The 25,876-nt window shown below is 43.8% G+C and overlaps 2 protein-coding genes across 3 annotated transcripts; one reads left to right on the forward strand and one right to left on the reverse strand.

Annotated features, from left to right (window-relative positions):
- Positions 1–148: 148 nt before the first annotated feature.
- xirp1 (xin actin binding repeat containing 1) lies at positions 149–23,063 on the forward strand. Of its 2 annotated transcripts, none has more exons than XM_056596326.1 (9): positions 149–333; positions 973–1,129; positions 1,249–1,297; positions 1,959–2,216; positions 2,607–2,694; positions 8,005–8,180; positions 8,517–8,558; positions 16,928–17,058; positions 17,368–23,063. In XM_056596326.1, exons 2-9 carry the CDS (start codon positions 1,002–1,004, stop codon positions 20,822–20,824), a joined length of 4,329 nt encoding a protein of 1,442 aa, XP_056452301.1. In that variant the 5' UTR covers positions 149–333; positions 973–1,001; the 3' UTR covers positions 20,825–23,063. The 2 variants fall into 2 exon arrangements, with proteins under 2 accessions (XP_056452301.1, XP_056452300.1); XM_056596325.1 differs by lacking the exons at positions 16,928–17,058; positions 17,368–23,063 and adding exons at positions 9,278–13,690; positions 14,136–14,225 and having other exon boundaries at positions 225–333.
- Positions 21,342–25,296, reverse strand: LOC130387302 (solute carrier family 22 member 13-like). Its single transcript, XM_056596327.1, has 9 exons — positions 24,922–25,296; positions 24,715–24,818; positions 24,480–24,634; positions 24,170–24,338; positions 23,549–23,669; positions 23,344–23,435; positions 22,760–22,974; positions 22,553–22,661; positions 21,342–22,300 (listed from the first exon to the last, which is right to left on the reverse strand). The coding sequence occupies exons 1-9, from the start codon at positions 25,294–25,296 to the stop codon at positions 22,039–22,041; spliced, it is 1,602 nt and encodes a 533-aa protein (XP_056452302.1). The 3' UTR covers positions 21,342–22,038.
- Between the last annotated feature and the right edge of the window lie 580 nt (positions 25,297–25,876).

A 25,876-nucleotide genomic window follows, 5' to 3' on the forward strand; every position in this document is an offset into this window, starting at 1 on the left:
TAATAATAATAATAATGGATTGAATAGCGCTTTTCTAGACACTAACCAGGCCCGACCATGCTTAGCTTCCGAGATCAGACGAGATCGGGCGTGTGACGTGTCCATGGTGGTAAGGCCGTCTAGAACGTTAAAACCGCATACGCTGCATGGCACAATAAAAATGAATGATTTTACTGAATCACAGGGTGGTAAACGGGGGGACTTTAACCCCTGAGCATTACTGAGACTCGTGAGAGGGGCAGACAGCTTCGCCCCAACAAGCCGCACAACCAGGGGAAGCCAAGACAGGGAGATGCACGCTGGCTCTCTCTCCTTCTCGGCCCTTCTCAGGAGGTAAATATACACTGTATTCTCTCTGAACGGCCCCGGCACAGAGGGGTGTAACTTTGGTTATTATTCTCATTGATCGTCTGCGACTCTGTGTTGCGATGCACTTTGCACCACTCCTACCATTGTACGTCTTAAATTGCTATGATTTGAATTTGATGAACTCAGAGGCTATCATAAACGGTCTCATGGGCACGATGGATTAACAAATGACATCTGCTGAAGCACATGGGGATGGCGATGATTGGTGCATGTTATGGAGTCTGTTTCCGTTTTAAACGTATAGCTTTCATGCGGGTATGTAGTTCGACACTTGAGAGTTTGGTGGTGTGAGGTTTACGACCTGTCCCGGGAGGCCTACACATTAACAGAATCATATGACAGAGCGCCTGTCTGCACCAATGAATCACGAGAGTCTCGCTATGAAAGAGGGGATCTGGGGTGGATGTATCGATTTGTTTATTAGTTTTATACCTCAATTCAGATGTAAGCATATATTTTGCACCTACATTTTTTAACTATCTTTGAAATTAACAATTCTGCAATAACAATTTTTCTGAATCAAATCGATTTTCGAGAAAGTTTCAAAATTTGAAATCACAAATATTTATTATGATTATTGTTCTTTTTAATGTTTTTCAAAAGGGTTTTGACAGCTGGTTGAGGAAGTTGCCATGGCAATGCACAACATACGGAAGAGCCAATCCCTGAAGAACCTGTCAGGGAATCCAGAGGCGTCATGGGTCGAGACATCCAACCATCTCTCCCTAAACAGGAAGTCTGTGTTGCAGCTGGTGCAACAGTGAGTACTGCACAACTCTATATACATCTATAGCATACCATGCAAAACATGCATATTGTGCCTGTGGTCATGAAAGAAGATGTCATAGTACCAAGTCACCAAACATGGCCACCTTACAGGTACCAGAGCATTGGAGACCTGAGGAATTGTGAAAAAGCTGAGCTTGAGGTAACTATTTACTATTTGGTCATCAGCAGACGGCTTTCTCACAAACGGTCCTGAAGTGACTGGAGATATATGTCCTAAAGACAGGTATAAGTTAGGTAAAGGTGAGGTACCTAGATTAGGTATAGATATAGATATATGTCTAGGAATAGGATAGGTTAAGGATAGGTATAGTTTAGGTATAGGTTAAGGAGCGGTACTGGTTATGTGTAGGTTGGGGATAGGTATATTTTGGTATAGATCAAGGATATGTATAGTTTAGCTATAGGTTAAGGATAGCTATATGTTAGGTATAGGTTAGGATATGTTTAGTTTAGCTATAGGTTAAGGATAGCTATATGTTAGGTATAGGTTAGGATATGTTTAGTTTAGCTATAGGTTAAGGATAGCTATAGGTTAGGTATAGGTTAAGGATATGTATAGTTTAGCTATAGGTTAAGGATAGGTGTAGGTTAGGTATAGGTTAAGGATAGGTATTGGTTAGGCGTAGGTATAGTCAGGTACAGCGGTTAGGCATCACAGGGATCAAACCCAGTACCTTTTGGCTGACAAAAAAAAACGAGCACAGAACCACTGCACTACACTGTTATTCTCACAAGACACGACACACTCCATACAACGTAGAGCGGGAGGTGTGATGTGATGTGCGATGCCTTCCCTCTAGGCGGACCCCTTGGAGGGCGGGGGGAGCCCGCAGGAAGGGAGCTTCCCGCTCTGCAGGAGCCGCTCTGTGGAGCACCTGGCCTGCAGAGAGCCTGTGGTCAGCGGTACCAGCGCTCTGAGAGACCTGTTTGAGTCCAAGTCCTCGCTCCGGCGGGACTACGGCAGCAGCCCGAGGCTTCACACCGCGCCGGTCATTGGAGGACACCCCCTAGTGGCAGGGATAGGACAGAGCGCCTCGGAAAGGAACACAGGCCCTCAGGTAGTGTGTGTGTGTGTGTGTGTGTGTGTGTGTGTGTGTGTGTGTGTGTGTGTGTGTGTGTGTGTGTGTGTGTGTGTGTGTGTGTGTGTGTGTGTGTGTGTGTGTGTGTGTGTGTGTGTGTGTGTGCGTGCGTGCGTGCGTCAGAGAGAGAGAGAGAGGGAGTTTGTGTGTGTGTGTATGTGTGTGTGCTTTCACATTCGAAAACCAGCATGTTAATCATTAAATATTGTATTGATGCTTGTGTGTTGACATTTATCCTGTTTTGAGTTTCTAAATGTTTTGGTTAAGTATTAACCAAATTATTAGTTAATAATTATTAATTATTACTACTCAGCCTCATAATAATAGTAGCCCTATATGAATTATGCTTTGCTCGTTGTACTTTCACAGAAAGAAGTCAAGGATGAAAATAGCCACAGAGACACAACAAACGATGTACTTCCGGAGGCTTCTTTTAGATCGCCCAAGTACCCCCATGGTGAGTAATGCTCCGTGAAATCTGACCAGGCCGGCGAGACCGCTGAAGGGTTTCCAGGACTGTCGTACGTGTATAAAGGTCAAAATGGTTGTTTAGTCATCCAAACGGTTTTCCTCAAAGAACACAACAGGCGCCATTCAAAATTAGAATCAGTTGTTTTTCTGCTTCTTCCCACTTAATAATCCACATTGTTTTAACAATTGCTGTCCTATTTGAAGTCATTATCAACCGCTTTGAAGTTATGTTCTTTCTTTCTCTCATTCCTTTCTTCTATCCTTCCTTCTTTACTTTCTTTTGTCAAAGTTGTCAAACTGTGGAAACTTGTAGGCAGTATGTTTTTAAAGGCGGCTACTAGTGGCCCACTTTCTGCTGCTTTGTCTGAACCTGACCACATATGCTGTAAGGCCGACCCGTCAATCTCCCATTTGAGGTGAAAGCCTTGAGGAACAGGACATGAAAGCGTCTGAAACAGAAGAGTAGAGTGAAGTCACCCGCTCTCAAATTACCGGCAAGCCACAATGTCAAGGCCACGGTGTGCCCCCCGCAAGCTAGAGTGCTAGCTTAACGGTAATTCAAGTTCTTTAAGATGTTAGAGTCTCATCCTCTGTTGGTCATCCCAGATAGATAAATACAGAGACGAGTGTGTACAAGCATAGCAATGCGTATGGAGCAACATGCTCAAGATAGACGCGTAGGTGTCGGTGGCGGTAATGACCGTGATGACTGTTGTGAGCGTGACGCACACCTCGGCGGCCTCGCATGCCATCGTATCCGAGACGTGACACAGCTCCGGCTGCTTGAGACACGGTTACAACCTCACAACAAACGACACGGGTGAGGGCTTGTGATCGAGGCCACAGTCCAGGATCAAGGTCTTTCTTGTTCATTTCCTTTATAATAGTGATAATAGGCTAATGACAAGATGCTGATACTACTACTACTAAAACTACTACTACTACTACTGCTAAAACTACTACTACTAAAACTACTACTATTACTACTAATATACAACTACTACTACTTCTACTACTACTACTACTACTACTACTACTACTACTATTACTACTACTATACTGCTAGTACTACTAATGATAATAATAATACTACATATTATTACCCAATTTAAAATCATTTCCAATTTAGCAATAAACAAAGTGCATTTTTATAAAAGTCTTAAACTGTAAGCTACCAAACAAAAAGAAGGCCCAGTTCTCCAATTCCATATTGATGTGAAGAACCAGGAAAGAAGGCCCTCCCATAAGGGCATGTTATCCATAGTTAATCCATCTTGTCAATAGAACTTCTTACCAAAGTAGGAGTGACACCACGTCAGAAGGTTGGATTAATATTGGCTTCTCTTGCCCGGTGACATCACGTCCAAGACGCACCATTGGCCCATAATAGATATCTGACAGGGTTGCCGTGGGAATGGGAGGGGAGTCCCCCACCCATCTCCCCCTCCTCACCCCCCACGCCGGGGCCTAAAGGAGGTGATGGACTCAGCTGAGTATACCGTCGCCGTCCCACCCTACCAAAATAGCCCCCCCCCCCTAACCCCTGCCCCTCCCTGACCTGAGCAGCAGCTCTGATAAAAATCAGCTGTCACTGGGACCAGTAGACCAGAGAGAGAGCTGACCCTCAGAGACACGCAGAGAGACACAGAGAGAGAGGTACACTCCCCCAGAGATACACACACACCGAGTGGAGCAGCTGGAGCCGCACCGAGGCCGACGCCACCAGGCTACAGGATCTATCAGGGAGCTTTATCGACACGCCGACGTTAGCTTCAGCGCCGCGCTGGGGAGCACCTATGTGAGTATTAACGCCCAGCGTTGTGGAGGGAAACATTTTGAAATGCTTTTCGTAGTATACCTTTTTGTCACGGATAAAGTTTCAATTTATAGATTATTTCACAAGAGTTGAGTCAATAGGATTTATATACAATTCATTTGAGGGGAAAAAATAATATTATTATAAATTAATTTGTATAAATGGTTTGCAACTTTGCATGCATTTAATATTCCTATTTGTTTTGTGTCACGAAAGAGTTATTTAATATTGGGCCAGAATATTGAGGGTAATATTGTGGGCTCTACAGGTTAATTTCTCCATGCCCCAGGGTGTTCTACAAGAGTAGAGTACTAGGGGCTTTAGTTGTGTTTTAATGAGTAATCAGGGTAGGCTCAATGGTCAATATATTTAGGTAATTTGGTCGATAATGTATAATAGTAGGAGTTTGTATGACCAAGGTCATTGGCTCTCCGGCGTGTTACTCATAACAGACATGAGTAGACATCATTTCCCAGCCTGTAATCCATCTATAGCCTGGAATGGTGGGTCAATCTCAGAGATCAGCCAATAACTGGCCTCTATAGGGTTGTCGTGAAGACACAGGGTAACACTACTTGCATGATGTATACGAACAGAGGCGCAATGTGACACGATGTTGCATTGCTTTACTTTTTTCTTTCAAAATAATGCTTAGTGATGATTATTATAATTTATTACAATATTGAGCGTGATCGAATTGAAGCCAGACTTTGCACACATCACATGGAATCAGATTTTCTTCTCATCAGATTTAGGGGCCACTTTTATACGGGGCCCCAGACCCGATCCCCATCCGATCTCGCTGGCCCTGTGCTCGCAGTGTGAACCACTCGGCTCCACCAGATCAGATCTGAGCATTCAGGTCACTGGCGTGAACTGAAGATCTTTGATCTGCTTTTTGGGAGGTCTGGCCTCCAGTGGGAGGGGCCCGCAACATGGTGGTGGCTTTTCATTGCAGTCTGTGAATGTGCATTCAGCCAGGAGCAGCTGATGGTGGTAAAGGTGGTGGCCCAGATAAATACCAACTGGATTTCCCTGTCATTTGGACAGCTGTCGTGGCCCCCAAGGGCCCGTCGCATTACTGTGCCTCACGTTACTGAGGGAGAGACAAGAGGCAGAGGCCCCTGCTGGGGAACGCAGCGCTGGGGCTAGTACATGACAGTTGACCTGAGTGTTTCTCTTTTAAAAAGCCTCTGGGGAGTACAAGGCTAAATGGGGAATATCTTAACATGCAGCCTAGTGATGGAAACTCATCCTCAAATCAGTCCTCTGAACAGAGAAGAACCAAAGAGCATTTCCCCTTAATCTCCGGAATTTAGACAAGGATCATTTCCCCCTGATGGTTTATTTGGTCCATTTTGCAGGAAGTGCCCATTTGCTTTTGCCCTGGACAGCACTGTTAGACTGCTAAAATTAAAAGCGCTTTATAAACAGGATAAACTATAACTGAACGTAAGTGAGTCAATGTTTATTAATTATCATCAGCGGCAGCACTTTACTTTGGCGCTAACCGATGATAACAAATGATTGAACCCTGGGTCTTACAGGGGTTTATGACATCCACACGGGCCCACATGCAGCTCATTCTGCCTGCTCACCCAGCTATGAAAATGCTTTAAGTCCCGGCTCGTGAGAGGCGCCGGCCGTAGCTGCTGGGCCCTTTGTCCTCATACAGCTTACTGCGTAGAAAATGAGAGGCTAGCTAAAATGTGGACCATTACTCACACACACACCCACACACACACACACACACACACACACACACACACACACACACACACACACACACACACACACACTGTCACATACACTCTGTCAATCACACACACATACACAGGCACACACACACACACACACATGCTCTGACATACACAGACACTCTGCCACACACACACATACACAGGCACACACACACAAACACAAACACACACACACGCACACAGACACACACACACACACACACACACACACACACACACACACACACACACACACACACACACACACACACACACACACACACACACACACACACACACACACACACACACACACACACACACACACACACACACAGACAGGCCAGGGTCACTGACCTCCCCAGGCCAAAGTTCGGGGCAGTTTTTAAACCTCCCAAGTGTTGAATATTTTCCTTTTGTCTGGTGTCATGTGATACTCGTTCATCATGAGATACAAACCCATGTCAACAGCTTTTTCTCTCGTGAAACGATTAACCAGTTAAAATGTTTTCCTTTCACGTTGAAACACAGCATTATTTCAGCTCGCCGTGATTAGTACTTCTCCCAAGAACGATAGGGCGTGTTCGTTTCGGTTGGTTTGAGCTCTATCGCAGGACATCACTTCCGCGGCTCAAGTTTGTTTTCCACAGTGTCAGCCCGCCGGTCGGACATTCCTCCGGTGAGGTGTTGACAGTCCGGTCCGGCGGGGAGCTCACAATAAGCGACGCGCGGCGAAACAATCACGCCCGCTCCAGCTGAGCCAGCAGTTGCTGTTGTGTTTTTTCCGGCGCGTCCTCCTCTAGGGTTTCACGCTTCGGCCCCGGGCTGGCGCGGCGGCGGCGGCGGCCAAGAATTCCCACCAACTGCCGCCCTGTGTCGGCTCTTTTACCGATAGTCTTGGTTATATTGTTGTTTAATGTTTTTAAAAAAATGCTGTGAAAGCTGCTTGTCATTACATTACTTTAAAAAAGATTTCCCAACTTTTCTCTCCACCGACTACATGGACTTCAAGAGAAAGAAAATAAATCACAGGGGTTAATTGAGCTAGTCGATGACTTCTGCTTTAGACATTTGTTTTGAATAAAATAAGTGTGGCAGGTTAAGTCGCAGATGAGTTAAAAAGGTACCTAGTTAGGGTTACAACAGTTGACAACGTTAAAACAGTTGACAAAGTGGCGGTTCGCTGTAGCGTGTGACGACAACCACCTCTATCTCCGTCCACTCCAGTGGGTCCGCTTCTATTTGGGGACATTGTTTAACCCACTTGGGTGGAGAGTACCTACTTCTGTCTAAGGCTCTGCCATGTCCATCGCAGACACAGAGAAGATAACAGACATTCCGGCGTAACTAAAAATACTCCTCGCTGTCAATTCACGCCCTATAGGCCCGATGGATGTTTTAATAATACCTTTTATCAACTTAATGCGACATGTTAACCATTGATGATGACAGGACGCAGGAAATGGACAGGACAGCCCCGCTCCGTTCATATCACATCAGCTGAAAAAAAGTATATATAAATTAATAATATGAACCTACAATGAATGCATTTGGGAATCAAACCCCAAACCCTAGCAGTGTTGATGCCTTGCTTTAACGATCAAGTCACACTGCACCACAGTTTTCACAGGCCCCAGTTGGATCTGAACCCCAGACCTGCCAGTCAAGCTACACAGTACATCCACTCATTCTTAAATCAGCTGTGATAAATATGAAACGTGTTTGTGTCCCTGTCTCGCAGAAGGCCAGAAGACTCAGCCCCTGACCCAGAGAGACTCCCCGACCGAGAGAGACTCCCGGTCCCCGTCGAGACCGGACCAGCACAGCCCCACCGGCAGCACCTCCGTCAGGGACAGATCGGCCCTCTACCTGTCCCGAGTGGCAGCCACAGACCACGCAGGAAGCCCAGCTCCGCCCGTGAGTTCCTCGCATAGCTGCCATGCCTACAGCCTCCCCAAAACGGGGGGCCGTGGCCCACTGAAGGGGGAGGAGGGGGAGCGTGTGGGGGAGGCATGCTATTCTTGGTTACAATGGCCGTTAGTCCAATCTATTGTACGTCTAATCTGCGGTGAGCTGAATTGTTGGCCCTTTATTCCGCAGAGGTTTTACCTTCCTGTTTAGACACAGATTTATTTAGTTTGTTACTTTTTACCTCGGTTTATGTAGTTGTAATACTAAGTACTTGTTGTTTGGGCGTAAAAGTCAATAATGAATAAAGTCTAATTATTGAATCCTCCTCTGTTTTGTTCTCAGGAATTCCTTGGCACTTCAGAACCGAGACGTAAAGCCAGCAAGGTATTGTGTAATACTCATGATTTATACTAACAAACGTGTGTTTGGTTGTGCTGTGTTTGTTCTGTGTAGTTCACTCCACATAAAGTAGAATGTTTCCACTCTTTCTTCTATGCTGTCACTCCTAGGCTTTAAAGCATGTTATCATCCAATAGGACATATTCTTTAAAGCATTGCAATGCAAGATGTAAGCATAACAGCCTTCATTCAGTCAGATTTACAGCACATGATATATCGTTTTTAATTTAATTGTATGATTTTTCTCCATTATCTAACTGTTAGATATATTTTATATATATCCAATGATATAAAATGGAATGGATTCATCTCGAGAACAACTAAATAATAAAGTTATATCAAAAAAAGGCAATTCAACACAAATAATCTACGAAAAATAGTCAACGAAACAAAACAAAATGAAGATAATAATCATAGAGACTAATTACACACTAACCCAAATGTGTCCACACCTTCAAGAGTGACTTCAATGTGCGTATTTGTCCAACATCTACTAACGGCTATGAAGTGTTGCTAACCTTGGCAAAATAGAGGATGCTGTGTGGTGTGCAAAACATGAAAGCAAGCAAGCAAAGAACAAGGTAAAGTATAGCTTAATTGGCTTCATGCATGCTAGTGTAACGCTTGACATATATTCAACCATACAACGTGGCCAAACAAACATTGGAACTAACATTGCATCCTCTTTCTTTATCGACTTCAAGATGGCAGACGCAACCAAAAAAGTCATCGTTTCAGAGACGTCACACAGTGACGACGACCTGCCTCCTCCTCCACCTCCGCCCGTCCCTCCCCGACCCCTGGACTATGAAGGCTCTCCACCTCTTGCCAGCCTCCCTGTGCCCCCACCCAAGGAAACCTTCTCTACCTTCTACCAGCAGCAGCAGAAGAACGAGATCAAGAGGCTCTTCAAGCACATCCACCCCGAGCTACGAGACAACCTGAACGACATGGTTGACGACGAGCTGGTGGAGGCCCTCCACTCTGATGCCGCGGAGGCTGCGGACGCCGGCTACCAGGCCGAGGTGCAGTCCATGAGGTGGATCTTCGAGAACTGGACTCTGGACAACATCGGCGATCCCCACACGACCAGGAAGCTGCTAGACGAAGAAGACCTCAGGGGTGGAGACGTCAGAGGCACCTCTTCTGTGTTCCAGCAAGTGGACGGCACCCAACGAGGCGCCTTTGCCAGAAGGCAGACCTCTGTACGAGGGGATGTTAGAACCTCGACGTGGCTGTTTGAAACTCAGCCGATGGATGCGCTGAACAAACTCAAAACAGAGGAGGGCGAACTGGTCGAGACCGTCTTAAAAGAACCTGTCGAGAGAGGCGATGTGAGAGGGGCCCGGCTGCTGTTTGAGTCCCAGACGCTGACTGACCTGGGCCGCTGCAGCTCCATCGAGGACTACAGCTTCCTGAAACTGAAGTCTGAGCTCCAGGAACAAAAGGGCGGCATCCAGAAGACTGTGAAGCTGTTCGAAGCGGATCCATGCTGTGCCATCAAGGACAACAGTGGCAACATGCATGAGGTCAGGTCCATCTGCAGAGAGGAGATAAAAACCGGCAGCACCAGCACCGCACGCTGGCTGTTTGAAACCCAGCCACTGGGCACCATCAACAAGGGGACGGATGGAGTTAAGATGATCCGGGGTATATCACTGGAAGAAGGCCAGAGGGGCGGCGTGGACAGCAAGAGATGGATGTTTGAAACACAGCCGCTGGGCATGATACAAGAAGGGAAGGAAAAGATGGGAGCATTTGAAGGAACTGTTGAAAACAGAGGAGAGGCGATGCTAAAAGGAGACTCAGCTGAGGGGAATTTGGCCAAGGAGCAGGTACTCGGAGGAGATGTCAAGACTTCTCTTTGGCTGTTTGAAACCCAACCCATGGATAGCCTCAGTGAGAGCTTAGAGGTCGGACGTTTGCAAAAAATAACCCTCTCTGCAGATGAACAAGGAGCAGTCAAAGGCACCAAGCAGATGTTTGAAAACTACAGCACAGCAACCAGCACCTTAGTCAAGGAACAAAAGATTGAAAAAGGTGATGTAAAATCATTCAAAAACCTTTTCGAGACAATTCCCATAAGCAACATAACTCGTAGCGATGAGAAAAGTGACTCAAGGGAAATTAATATCACAGCAGGAAATGTTAAGGGCAACAAAGCATTGTTTGAGACCACTCCCTTATACACTATAAAGGACTCCTCAGGCAATCTCCACGAAGTCACAACAGTTAGCCGAGAAGAGCTAATCAAAGGCAATGTCCAAAACTACAAGTGGTTGTTCAATACAAAACCCCTTGACCAATTTACAGAGGGAAAAGAAAATGTTGAGGTCATTAAAGGTATTACTCGAGAAGTCGATTCAGCAGATGTCAACATGGCCAAATGGCTATTTGAGACCCAAACGATAGATGGAATCCATTCCAAATTCAATCAAACAGAAGCCAAGTCTTCTACCAAAGAGGAGCAGCTTCAGAAAGGTGACGTTAAGACCTGCAGATGGTTATTTGAGACACAGCCAATGGACATTCTGTATGACAAATCAGAAACCGTGAAAGACAAAGATGCCCTAGAGAACACTAATGTCAAATCCTTCACTTGGCTTTTCGAATCACAACCTCTGGCCAGCGTCAAGGACAGTGAGGAGCAACGTTTAAAGTGCGTAATGGCACAAGACTCTGTGAAAGCAGAGGTCGGTGTCGAAACTGTGAAGAGACTCTTTGAAACAGAGACTTTAGATAGAATCCGGAAGGACACCAATGTAGAAGGGGATGCCCGGTACGTTAGCCAGGTGGATGTCCAGTCTGGAGATGTGTCCCGAGTGAAGGAACTTTTTGAATCCCGCTCCCTTGATGAAATAGGTTCAGAGATGGTGACGACATCCGACACACAGGATCTGGCTGAGCACATTCCGGAGGGATCTGTGCACAAGTTCACATGGATGTTTGAGAACCGTCCCATCAACATGATAAATGAGAAAGACAAGGCTCTAGCAGACACGCCGAAGATCAGTGAAGTAGAGGGAGGGGATGTAACTAATAAGAAGTTTGTATTTGAAACCTTCTCTTTGGACAAGATCCACGATCAGCCCTTCGAGGAGAAGTCTGCCTGTTTTGAAAAGCCTGAGAGCAATGTTGATGTCAAGTCCAGCACCATGATATTCGAGTCTCAGCCCCTCTACGCCATCAGAGACAAGGAGGGACAGTTTCATGAGGTGACCACTGTGAAAAAGGAGGAGATTGTGAGCAGTGATGTAAGGGGAGCAAGATGGATGTTCGAAACAAAGCCCCTTGACGCAATCAAGGCAGATAATGAGATTTACGTGATTCGAGCTGTCACCCAAGAAGATGTCAAGAAAGGCGATGTGAAATCGGCCAGATGGAAGTTTGAGACCCAGCCTTTGGATTCCTTCACCAGCCCAGATACACCTGCTGTCTTAGATGTAGAGGACATTGTAGGAAAAAATGTGCAGCTTAACAAGCAAATCTTTGAATCAGACCAGGCGGCCCACAAGAATTTTGTTAGAATGGTTAGTGTCACAGATGTCCAGCAAGGTGATGTCCGAACCTCCACCTGGCTCTTTGAGAACCACAAGATTGACCGTCTCAAAGGTGACTCCGAGGAGCAAGGCACAGTAAACACTGTCCAAAGAGAAGACAAGGGGAAAGGAGATGTGAAACGTAGCACATTTCTCTTTGAATCACAGCCCCTGGACAAGATCAAGGAGGCTAACGATACCTTAGTGCCCAGCATTGAGCAAGACAGACCAAAGGCCGATGTGAAGAGCACCACTTGGCTTTTTGAAACCACCCCGCTAGACAAAATCACAACCAACAGTGTTGCTGAAACCCTCACCCGTCTACATGAGCTGACCTACCTTCACTCTAGTGGTATTATAATAGAAGCAAGTGAGGTCAAAAATGTTACAATGGCAAAGTATCAGCTTGAAGAGGGCGTACAAATACAGAACGAGGAGGTTATTGAGGGAAACATCAGGAACATCATGCTGCAGTTATTATGCAAACCAACACTTAAGCCTCAGATCACGATCATCAGAGAGATGGAGAAAGGGGATTTGAACACCACAGTGGTAGAACTTCCTGTCAACCAGACGACAGCCGCAGCCACCAATCCAGAGGAAGATCAAAGAGTAGTTATTGCCCAGATGATTGAAAGCTTACTTATTCACACCAAATCTTTAAAAAAGGGGATCATAATGCAAGAGTGCGCCGGGGGCCATGCAGAGATGACTGTTTACTCGTTAGTTCACCACTGTCAAACCAAAACCGAAAGTGAAGATATAGAATGGAGAGGCATCAAGTCCACCATCGGAGATCTGATGGCAACTTCCAGTAGTCAAAGGACTGCAACGTCCTGTAGAATAGATGAGAATGAAAAGGGGAATGTGAACTTATACAAAAGTTGCATTGAGAGAGGTGACCTGCAGTACCTTAAGAGTCTTCAAACTGAGCTTCTGGAAGAAGACCAGTGTCAAAGCCCTTCATCCAGAGAACGCATTGAAATACTGAGGGGAGATATCAAGGAAGCTCAGAGAAGTCTCTATCAGCAGAAAGACCTGGTGGAGCGCACCATCTGTGATGTGCTGCCAGGGGACGTGAAGAATGTCAAAAAGGTGTTCACATCAGATTGTGCCTACGATGTTGACATTCCGAAAGAGGAGATTATCCCTGGCGATATAGCGACAGCTAAGCAACAACTTTCAGCGAAGCAAAGCATGATGATGGAAAAAGAGGAGGTTGTGGCTGGGGATATCAAGGCAACAATGCAGTCTTTGGAACGTGCAAAGCAACAGAGCATGCACGTGGAGCGTGAGGCGATCAAACCAGGAACCATCTATGACATGGACCTGTCCACACAAGGGCCTGACATGGAAGAAGGCCAAACTCAGAAAGAAGAAATTGTTTCTGGGGATGTGAGAGCAGCCAAAAGATCCCTTGAAATGGCCAAGAGCCAAAGTATGCACATGGAGCGTGAAACGGTCGTCCCTGGAAAGATATACAACGTCAAAGTCTCGGCACAAGAGCAGAGCTCCTCAACAGTAACAGAGACGCATTCTTCCTCCAGTGGCCAACAGATCAGAACAACTTTCCAAAAGGTCAGTGAAGCCATGAAAAGCCAGAAAAGCCATGATGCATTTCCATCTAGTGAAAAAGATGAAGTGTCAAAAAGTGCTGTTAGGGCGAATTGTTGTGCCAAAGATTCCCTGTCACTTCCTGTAGAACAGTGTGAGGTTCAGACTTCAGAAGAAGAGGCTGAGGTTTTTAAAGGAGATGTGAAGGCAACGATTAGGTCGCTGCAGAGCGCAGCGATGGAGCATAAGCTCCCAGAGAAGGAAGATATTGTAAGAGGTAACATGCAGTTTGCCCTCCAGTCTCTTGAGAGGTCTAGGGTTAATGTATCAAAGGGAGACTATAAAACAGCAATGATATACAGGAATTCAAGCAGAGGATGTTCAGGAAATGGCCCGATTGTTAAGAAGCAGGGTGTTGTTGTGTCCATGCCTCCCTCTGACACTGAACTCCTGTCTCCTTCGATTTCAGTAACTTTCGAGGAGCAGCCATCTGTTTCAAGACAGAATACAACAATCCCAAAACCTGTAACAATTCAAAATGGAAACCCCTCATCTTATCACTGCGAAGACAAAACGACACCCCAACTCCCTCAAAAGGCACATGAGAAACCCCATGGCCAGAAGCCAACTCTCGCACCAAAGCCAGAATGGACAAAATCAGCACAGAGTAAGCAGCCACAACCTCGGCTTGAAGCATCCTATCCGAGTGGGGAACAAAACCCTTTTATACCACTGAATACCAAGCACAGCGTTAAGACGCCAACTGTATCGCCAAACAACCCACAAAGAACCAGAAGACATGGCATAATATTCCCTAACAGGGAGGTCACACAGGACACATTTATTCCGAAATCTTTTGATGACACAACGGAGAGCTTTGTTGAAACTCAGGCTAATGTAACAGAACCCACAAAGGGCACTCTGAGTCAAACTGACACAGAATTATTAAGTTCTGGAATGGCGGAAACTAAAATCGACAAAAATGTTGTACGGAAAATAAATGCAGCAGAGGAGATTCAGAAAAGCATAAAGAGTTATTCAGAAGGAGATAGGGATGAAATAAGTATGGGCTTTCAAACAGCTCTCCAGAACTTTGGGAGAAGAGAGAAGCAAAATGATGTGTCTGCTTCCATTTTATCTAAGAACGTTAAAGTAGTTAACGATATAGTTGTGCAAGAAAGGCAGGCCAAGCAAAGTACCGCAGCCAAAAAGAAATCCATTGTTAACGTTTCATCTGACCAGTGCAACAATCAATTGCAGGAGGAAGCTGTCCACTTTCCAACGGATACATATGCTGTCCAGCCTAATGCCCTGAATGGTGAAGAACAAAAACGGCCCGAGGAGAGAGTTGTTTTCAGGAAAAAGAAAGCAAAAGAGACTGAGGATCAGCGACGACAGAGACTCTCTGTCCACAAAGACGAGATAATGACAGGAAACGTGAAGGCAGCGATGGGGATATTTGAGAATTTAAGAAAACGAGAGGAACTCAAGATAATCCTTTCTCAAGTGCAAGAGATGGAGGGCGATACCAGCGATGTAGACGTTGGATCTATGAAGATGTTGTTTGAGGATGTCCCTGCTTGGATCGCCACACCAAGCAGAACCGCCAGGAAAAAGAATAGGAAGGAGGAAAAGAAGGTGGAAATGGATGTGTTTGATGATGACCTGGAGAGCACCTCCTCAGTGGAAACCGCATTCGAAGATCTGGAAAAAGCCAGCAAGGACATAATGGACCTGAAAGAACAAACATTGGCAAAGCTCCTTGACATCGAAGAAGCCATTAAAAAGGCCTTGTACTCCGTCTCCAGTTTAAAATCTGAAGCTGACATCGCAGGGCTATCAGGTCTGTTTGATGAATCTTTGAAGTCTGAACAAAGTTTCCAGCCTTCCAACAACATCAGGAAAATTAGCATTGTGTCCAGCAAGGCTAAACCCCAGCTCAATAAAGAGACGGGTGAAGTGTCTGAGAAAAATAAAGATGCAAGCCCTTCAAAACAAACCGATGGCACCTCTAACCAAGCACGCCGTAAACCCCTTATAAGACAGAGCAGTGCGCCATCCTGCCCTTCCTTCATCTCCATTCATTCTGCTGCCAGAAAGAACGCAGAGCAACCAAAGTCACCAATGTCAACATTCAAGCCTAAAACGGAGGGAAACTCAAACGGCGATCTCAGCCAGACGTCAATCCACTTCCAAAGCCCCGCTACACCAAGACGCAAGGTCAGTGTCCTGGAAGTGAAGACTGTTCCAGAACCTGCTGTTGGAATAATCGGCACCAAAACTGTCAGCGAAACGTATGAAGAAACTGATGGCTTTGGCAATTCATTTGTTTCCTCAAAAACCTCCACAGTTGTCACCAAACAGTCGAACAGCAAGGCGTCTGCGCTGTTCGATGTTGTGGGCAGCCCTTCAAGATATGAAGTCATGACCCCCCCGATGATGCAAAGAAGGACATTTTCGGAAAGTGGGCTTAACAATACAAAAGAGGAAGGCACGGTCTTTGTAACATTCAGCCAACCAACTGCAAAGCACTAAAAAGCACAGCTTTCCCTTTTAATAATATATGTTATGCAATCTTTAACATAAATGTCATATGATTTATTCCTTTTCGAATGAAAGCATTAAAATGTTAACTTATGTCCATGAATTATTTTATACCATGATTATATAGTAAATGTTACGTTTTTTTTTTATAAATCATTTTAAAACAGCGGATATGTCCTATTGTTTATAAGTCAAATAAATGTGTCAAGTGACTAAGAGGAATCTGCTTGTTTTTGTTTATTGTTTTAGATCATTTTAAGAACACTAGTATATCATTGTATTGGATAACTACAAAAGTACTGGAAGACAATATACAATTCTATAGTTATCAAGAAATATTATTAATCATATTATAGAACACAGACAACCTTTACTGTCAGTAAAAATAGGAAATAAAAGGATGTTTACAATTTGTCAGAGGATTAGCACTAATTACCTCTAACCATTAATGAAAGTGTGTGGAAACCGTGTCACTTGGAACAAATACCAAACACACCCATATAATAGGTAGCTAGTAAATATTTGGAGAACGAACTCAAGCCAACACTCATCATAGTAAGAACGTTTAGAATGCAGACAATTCAATAAAACAAAGGGCCTCACCAATAGTATCAGATGAACTATATGTGTAAATTAAAGTTATCTTCATATGAAAGGACATTCTGAATGACTTAAACTTTTTCGAGAAGTAGCTAAACAGTGGTTGTCATCCTATAGTTCCAGCTTCCCGCCAAGGAAATGTGTTCAGCCTGTTTGACACCAGTCTACCCAATGGAGAAAATGGTGGCCAATAAACTTATCCTGCACAAAAAGTGTTTCTGCTGTAAACACTGTCAAAAGACACTGAGGTGAGACTTCTAGAGATATTATTCACTTCAAGTCTTAATCTACTGTAAATCAACTGCAAATAATTATACTATAAATCAATTGGAAAGATAATATTTTCTCTGGACTACTGTTTACGATTGTTCTACACATCGATATTAAATCAAATTCTTTAGTTTGTGTAAATGTTATGGTTTGATTACCATGTGAACACATTCAAGTAAAGTGTCTTTTGTGAATCGGTAAATCAAATCATTCATTCAAATCCTACCCTATCCCTTAGGTTTTAAATTCATACATTCTTAACAAAGCAATTATTTATTTAATTACAGCTTGCACAACTACTCGTCCCTTTACGGAGATTTCTTCTGCATCTTCCACTACCAACAACTATTCAAAAGGAAGGGAAACTATGATGAGGGGTTCGGACACATGCAACACAAAGACCGTTGGCTTCAGAAAAATACCAAAACAGATGAACACGATGTCAAGAAAGTCCCTAATCTATCACAGTTGCGGTCAAATGTGGCTGAGGGCTTAGAGTCCAACAGTAATGTTTTATCCACCAAATCGGGCTCCAAAAATCCATTGGGTGTAGAGCAACCTATCGATATTAGGGACGGGAAGAAGATACTTTGGCCTCCGCAGAAGAAACAAACAATTTGTAGTGTTGCACAGCAGTCATCTATAACCACTGGTAGAAACAAAATGCCAGATAATGGGAAACCCCCTGCTTTTTCAAATAATACTATGACTTTAAAATATAATGACGCTGACAAGAAAGAATCGAAGATGGCTAAGGGACAACTTAAGGACACAGAGGGCGAAAGAAGTGCAAGGACTTCAAGGTCCTCAATTTCAGGTGTCAATGAACCAATAGATGCACAGCATATTAAGGCACCGGATAATCTACAGTGGAAGGAAACCAATTCCTCTACATTTTCAAATAAACTTAAACTAGAATACATTGATAAAACCTTGGTGGATTCTTCTTCACCTTGCCTAGGAAAAGGCATTGCTATCACCGAACATAATACAAAGGACTTAATTATGAAACCCACCACCATAGACATTGATCATTCTATGGCTGAAGATCAGATATGTATCCCAAGTAAAACTAAGAAAACTGTGCGGTTTGCCACTAATGTTGTTGAGAGTAGCCAGTCACCCTCTGATCTGTGTTCAGAAGAGGAAGAAATTTCAGAATCTGAATCCAGCCAAGGCAAGGTAGACAATGTGATAACCCATAACCCTTATGGATACAGACACAATCAAAAGTCAAACAACCCTTCAGATCAAGAGCTTGCCAATGTAGAAACTCGTCAAGAGATCCCAAATAGCGAGGAAGACAGTTTGAACCGACTGCAAGAGAAGGGTGAATCACAGACAGATGATGTGAATGTCCATTCAACCAATGATGAGAAGCAAGCATCTGCCCAAGAGATGGCCAAGATATTAGATGACACAGAAGATAAATCTGTGGCTCACAGTGAATCAGCTACACAAACCAAAATGGAACAACAACAAGGACATTTGGAAAGCGAAGAGAGGTCTCCTGAAGGGAGCACAACTAGGACCAAACAAGGAGCTCCGCCGCTGAAAACAGTGGAAGGTGTGAAGACGGTTATTCAGAAATCTAATTCTCTGAAGGGTTCTCCTGCAAAACCGAATGACAAGAAGATCATAAAAAAGGGTTCTTGGTCCAAGGAAAAAAGCCCTCGGTCTCAACTTTTCACATCTGGTGGAAGTGAAAGTGGGAGCAAAACTGGTGGAATCCTAGGAAAATTCTTCAAGTCATCAACAGGGAAGGGGATCAAACAGACAAAATCACAGAAAGTAGAAGAAGGAAAAGAAGCCGTTCAAGCAGAAGAAAAATCCACAGGCAGGGACCGCGGAATGACAGAAGAAATGGCAAAGGATGAGGTCAAATTACTAGAGACATTCTCTGAACAGGAATCAGTGAATGATGTGAAGGAAGATACACATGCTACTGCTATGAATTCATTTGACATCACAGAGGTAACCCCACCACTCAAACCACCAAGAAGTGACCTCACTGCTGATCATCAATCAGACATTACATCACCAGCCCATAGTGCCAGCGTAGAACCTGCTGAAAGTACAAATCCATCCGTCAATCCACAAGCAAATCCAGAAACCAGTGAAACAGATGATCTTTTTGCCATTAAAGAAACCAGTGGAGAAAATACAGAAGGTCCACCACAAATGAGTTGCGTAGAAAATTCAGATAATACCAACTTAATTGCCAATCCACAAAGCAGGAAGACAGCTGCAGATTCTCCTGAACATAACAGGTTGGTCTCACATGAGACAATTGATCTTTCAGCTACTCAAGATGCCAGTGGAGAGAAAGATGCCATACCTTACATTTCCAGTGCAGAACATACTGATAATGCAAACCTACTTGATACTGCACCATCAAATCCACAGAGCCATGAGACAATTGATCTTTCTCTTCTTGAAGATGACAGTGAAGAAAACACAAACCTATTTACCAATCCACAGAGCAGTGAAGAATCTCTTGAACATAACATGTTGGTCTCACATGAGACAATTGAATTTTCTGTTATTGAAGATGCCAGTGTAGAAAACACAAACCTATTTGCCCATCCACAAAGTAGAGCTATTGTTGATATTTTTTCAACTGAAGATGATAGTGGAGGGAAACCAAATATTCTAAGTGCAGAAAATACTGACAATACAAACCTATTTGATAACCCAGTGGGCCGTGAGACATTGGATCCATCTCTCATTGAACATGACATGTTAGTCTCTTATAATACCTCTACTGTTGTGCAAGCGATGATCAAAGATCCTTATGGGTCCATCTGCCAGTCTATATCAGGTGACCCCTTTCAAGAGGAACCTCAAAGCATTGAGGAGGACTTATCTAGTTCAGAACAATCATTCATCAGTGCAAGTGATACAAATACATCTGTCCCTATCCTGCCAATTCAAGTGGTTGATGTACAAGAGTTTGTGACAGGACCGAGTTGTGATGCATCATCTTCCAATGTGGATCATGTGACTCCTCAGGAAACTGAAGATCCTTTCACTTCCTCAGACGCTCAGCCGATTATTACCTCCTCTTCCACCACCAGCACCATCACCGATGACATCTTCGGCCCCTCTTTGGGCCACGGTGTTCTGACCAACGAGACTCCTGCTGAATGTACTGACCCGTTTGAAATGATTCAACACAACACAGCTGACAACACAGGGGGCATCGGGAGCCTCACAGTTCAACCCTTTGTAGGCCTCGATCCCACACCCGTAGCGTGGCGTGAAAGTCCATCCAGCATAGATCCTTGGAGTTTTGGATCAAACTCTCAGACAGGAGAACCAGAGGTCCAGCTGGACTTTGATATCTTCAGTTCGGGAAACTGTGCTTTTTCGGCCCCACCAGCAGGCGATGTCTTCGATCTCAGTTCTCCTGAAGCATCCGCCAGCTTCCAGCTTTCAGATGATATCTTTGGTGTCAGCGACCCCTTCGCAAGTGGTGCAGATATTTTTACAGTCCAGCAGCCCAGTGGGACAAACTCTGGTACAGTGAGCAACATTCTAGGCTTAGACTCCTCATCCATCACAGACCATCCAGTAGAGAGCAACCCTTTAATGGGTGACATTGTATCACTAGAGGCAGGAAACCAAGCAATAAGTAGCACAAACACAGAAACCAACTTTCTTGGTGATCTTTGCAGTAGCACTGAACAAAAAACAGAAAATCCTGCTCCAAACAATAGCTGGATGGATGACTTGTTTGGCTAAAATTGGTTAAGCATTGCTATTTGGTAGATAAACCATCTAATCGGTAATGTGTCAGGCAATTGAATGTTGTCTTTTAACCTTTTAACCATGTGTCCACTGCTTTTAACCATAATGTAAATTTACTGTAAACTTTAAATTATTAATTTTACCATTTTGCTAAGATTTATAGTGCCAAATGAGAACAGCATTTCATAACAAAATGTATTATTTGAATATACAATGAAATCTAAATTTTATATTCTACATTTATGATTTATTAATAAATATGACAATAATAAATAGCAAGCTTAAGAAAACAATGATCCAACATACAAATGTAATGTTTAGATTGTTGTAAAACATTAAAATAATAATATATATACACTGCTATAAAATAAAATAAATACAATCGCATTGTCCTTCAATGGTTTGATCTCTTTGTTCCTCTAAAATACTGAATATCAGCACGGCTGTGATTCGGTCGTAGGGGCGATGCCCAGGCCGAGTAATAAGCGTCAACAGTCAATGATTTGTTTGTTTATTTACTCATTTATTTGGTTCCGTCAACAGAAAAGGATCTGCAACTGGATTGTTACCAAGCAACACATAAACATTTTACTGCACAATAGCTTTCTACTTTGTGTAGATCTTCACATTACCGCAGGCCAGCTGCTTTGTATTATGTACATGTATCTGTATGTTTCCATTTATTGTGCAACAGTGAAATAAGGTTATGGTGGCAAGGGAGATTCCAACGAGAAAACCGCTTGATCAGACTGTAATTAATGGTTATTAGAATTACCTGTAAAGAGGAGTGATACATGATTAGTTAACCCTAATCCGAACACTAACCGTAGCTTTAACCCTAACCCTGATGCTACTTCTATATAATAATGCTTTATACTGCAATAAATACTGTTAAATATGGTTAAATAATGTGGCCTTATTCTGAAGGGATACCCTTACTGTTGTAGGTTTGGAAACTGTGTCTCCAAAAGGTCTCATAATCTCTACTTCAAGTTACGGTTATTGCACACAATAAGTGTCCGCTTTTCAATTAATAATCTCAAAACAGGACAATCTGTACACATTTATCAGTTCAACGTTCATGACACAACAAAGTTAAAGGTTCCCTTTTTCCAACCTCGTCATTACGAGGCATTTCGTAATTATCGGCCTCAAATAGGGGCCCTTTAACAATGTAAAACATTCAAACGTTGACACACACATTTCTACTACGTCTTGGTCTTTTCACCCGAGCCGTTGTCCGACTTCTGCTTGCCCTCTTGGTCCATGGCCTCCATCTGGTCCAGGGGGTCCGGAGGGTCCACGACCCGGGTCTCTGGGAGCATGAAGGTGAGGGCCCCCCCCCCCAGGGCCAGGGTGCTGAACACTATGATGGGTATGGTCCAGTGGTACACCGCAAGCAGGTTGAGCAGCGGGGACAGCAGCCCCGCCAGCCTCACCACCAAGGTGGAGAGTCCCGTGGCCGTGTGTCTGAAACCGTCGAACAACACCATAAATCACATGCTCGAAAAGTTCTATTGTGGATGGGTTTATTGACATTATTTTTACTCCAAAATAACGCAACGTATGTACATGTGCACACAATGTTTTTGATGTTTCAATGTTCAATGTTCGACTAGACATCGAAAAATCGACTAGAATAATTATGATTAATTTTACATATTTGTCAAAAATATTTTACAATTTGAAAAAAAAAATATATATATATCTATCAAGGCCTACCTTATGGATGTGGGAAACAGCTCCTGGATGTAAATATGACATATGGACATCCCCCAGATCAAGAAAAACTGCCCTGTGATGACCAAGACGCCAACAAGGAGGGCTTGGTCTATAATGACATAACATAATAATCCATAACCAATCCAAAACATCATAAGGCCTGTTTATCTTTGATTGAACTGCACCGTCCCCGGCTCCAAACTGCACCTCTGGGAACCATGACGACTAAGAAGCTGAAGAATCCCCCGAGGAGAGCCGTGGCCATGAGGGAGACCTTCCTGCCCCGTATCTCCAGCAGCCAGATACAAAGGATGTGGGCCGGCATCTCGCTGAGGCCGAACATGAACTGGGTGAGGAAGATGTTCAGTCCCAGGTTGGAGATGTTGAAGACAACACACAGGTAGGCGAGGTTAATGGAGAACCTTGAAGAAGAACCATGAGCAAGAGGAGAGAAGGGGATCAATGATCAACACAAGAACAGTGAGCATTTCTCAGATTAAATTGTAATTTCCATTTTACATGGATTTCCTGAAATATATATATTTTCATTAATATTACTGATAAATTAATATTACTTATACACGTTATATACTTGATTATACCTTGATATATGAATGCATAAAAAACTAAAACATATATGTATATATATATAATATGTACGATATATATCATATACATGTATGTTTTTACTTTGCAGGTATTTACAATATATAAACAAAGAAAATTATTTATATATTATATTATTAATGGAATATTGCATAGTATAATATGAATGAACGAGTGTCACATACCATATAAAGGTTATGATAACGAAATACTTTAGTATACAGGATTGGATTAAAAGGTCCATTACGCCTTTCTCCTCAATCGTTTTCTCAGAAATCTGGGAAACAAGATAGAAATGTGTATCAGCATCCGCAACCATGAAGTGATGAAGGTATCAGGGAAGTTATTTTGAAAGGAAAACAATCCAAATTGTAGCTGCAGTTATTTTACCTTATCCAGGAGAGATTCTGGAACTGTTTGTTTGTTGATGGCTGCCGCTTTAAGAATCAGCTTTTTCACTTCCTCTGTCTTCCCCTGCTTCAACAACCATTGTGCTGATTCGGGAATAAACCTGTTGGTCCACACCGATGCAAGGGTCAGGAAATGATTGTCAGTATGGGGCTACGGAACTCTGCCTGAACGCTATTGGCTGGTTTGAACTGTTAGTTAGTTAAGCCCAGCTGTAGATTTTCCTGTTCATGCTTTTCACCAACATTTTTGAAACACTTGCCGCCTACATTCAAACAATGACAAATATATGAATGATCTCATCTTGCATGGTTATATATTAGGCCAATAAAGTTCTATGTAAACTTTTTCAGAAATCTTAATTTTGCCCATCCACACAGCGGCACAAGAAAGATCAGCCTTTTCAGATTCATCCACCTTTGGTATCGCATTTCTGAGAATATCTTCAGGAAGACCCCAAAACAGTGGTAAAAAAACCCCATCTGAATTAGAGTGGTCATGGCCTAGAAAGAGTAATGCCGAATGCTCCGCAACCAATGGTCTACGAGCAAGAGTTTCCGCCGTCCAATCACGACAATCAGAACAAAGATTGGATCTACTCACCATATGTAGATGACCGCCAGGGCCATGGGGCTGGCGATGGCCAGCTGCGCCTGCCTCCAGTCCCGGATCAGGTACATGATGCCCGCCAGGGACATGCTTCCAAGAGAATTAAATATTTGACAAACACACAAGCCAAGAGACCGCTTGGCAGTGCCCATCCATTCGGTCACTGCGGGGAGGGAAAGGAACAGGGGCGCCTACTCTCAGACAAAGGCAGTTGCTCTCGACGTGACTTAACATCAAGCCAAACAGCATCCAAAGGTACTTATTAATGAACTATATTAAAAAAAATAAGTTTCATATATATTACCAAGCACAATGCTGTTGACTCTGTAGCCTCCCATCCCGACCCCAGACATGAACTGGGTCACAATGTAAAGGTAGTAGTTTGGACAGAATCCAGCTGCCACAATGAAGATCATCAAAAGCACTGTTGGTATTTGTATTGCACGCTTCCGGCCAATTCTAGAAAAGAAGTGCATCACAATAAGTCATTCTCTCGTATAAAAGTTACTGCTTAATAATTCATTGAATAATACACTTACGACTCTGCAAAGTATCCAAATAAGAGGGAGCCAAGAAGATATCCAGACATTAATACTGTCTGTGCGATCTTCTCCTGGTTAGCTTGGTCACAAACAAGATCAAACTGTTAAAAGAAAGAGGAATTAGGATGTGTCACTATCTTGTGAGGGACCAGTCCCAAAGTTACAATTCCTAATCCCTTCATTGGGCTTGACAGCACAACTTACATCAGTGACTATGGTGGCCTGGTACAGGGTCTGGTCGTACACCCATCCGTCCCGGCAGGCGGTGGTGTGGTTGAGGCCGTATCGGCGGATGGAGTCCAGTGTCCAGTCCACCGGAGCGTACATCAGACAGCGGCTGAAGGAGCCATCCGGCTCGCGGGGAACGGTAAGGTGTAGCTGCTCCTCTTCTGTCAGGTTGGGACCGGCACCCAGGATCCAGTCTGTGTTACAGTGGCGCTCCGGGTCTGATTCCACAAAGAGCAAACTCCCGTAGTTTAAAGACAGGATCATATTCGGGAACGAAAGGGCGAGTAGAAGCAGCTTCTGAAATAATCCCAATTCTCCGACATGTCTGAGGATCTCTCCAAAGTCAATCATGATCAGGCCCTGAAACAACTGCGCCAAGAATGTGGCTCTTTTTAAAACAATGACTATCAATGCTTAGCTCCTAAACCATGTAATCCATGGTGTGCTTAACGCTGGTCATGGTATTCATTGCAAGTAGATCCTGTCCTCATCTGTAAGTTTACAATAAAGTGTGCCGGTGTGTATGACTAGGCAGGTGCCTAGCAGGTGCATTTACATATTGACTGGAGGCATGGAGATACTTTTATTCTTGCCATTTACTTCAGAGCATCTTGGCGCTGTCTTTATTTACCCGAGACGAGGCAGGATGTTTCCTCTTACCCTACAGGTGTAGCACAAGTCAATATCAAGTTACTCATAGCATCTTGGTGGTGTGACTTCAAAGGCAGATGTTACTCATAATATGCTTAATCTTTTTATTGAAAGCTAATAGGGATACTTTTTTTTTTCTTTTCGTTTTTTTTCCCCCAAAGGTGGCAGCCTCATTGGCTAGGCCCATAGGATCACCACCCCCTCGGGTTGTCCCCCGACATGCACATGTGAGGTAGCGGGGGATTTCTGACAAAAGACCAAACAAATGTTTTCACTCAAT

This window comes from Gadus chalcogrammus, chromosome 8 (assembly GCF_026213295.1).
Source record: "Gadus chalcogrammus isolate NIFS_2021 chromosome 8, NIFS_Gcha_1.0, whole genome shotgun sequence".
Lineage (NCBI taxonomy): Eukaryota > Metazoa > Chordata > Actinopteri > Gadiformes > Gadidae > Gadus > Gadus chalcogrammus.

Coding starts and splice junctions, on each gene's coding strand:
- xirp1 (XM_056596325.1), top strand. CDS start 1,002: ATGGCAATGCACAACATACGGAAGAGCCAATCCCTGAAGAACCTGTCA. Junction 1,298..1,958: donor GTGAAAAAGCTGAGCTTGAG/GTAACTATTTAC, acceptor CCTTCCCTCTAG/GCGGACCCCTTGGAGGGCGG. Junction 8,181..8,516: donor CAGGAAGCCCAGCTCCGCCC/GTGAGTTCCTCG, acceptor TTTTGTTCTCAG/GAATTCCTTGGCACTTCAGA.
- LOC130387302 (XM_056596327.1), bottom strand. CDS start 25,296: ATGATTGACTTTGGAGAGATCCTCAGACATGTCGGAGAATTGGGATTA. Junction 22,975..23,343: donor GTTATCATAACCTTTATATG/GTATGTGACACT, acceptor TTCTTCTTCAAG/GTTCTCCATTAACCTCGCCT. Junction 22,301..22,552: donor CTGTTTCCCACATCCATAAG/GTAGGCCTTGAT, acceptor CGACGGTTTCAG/ACACACGGCCACGGGACTCT.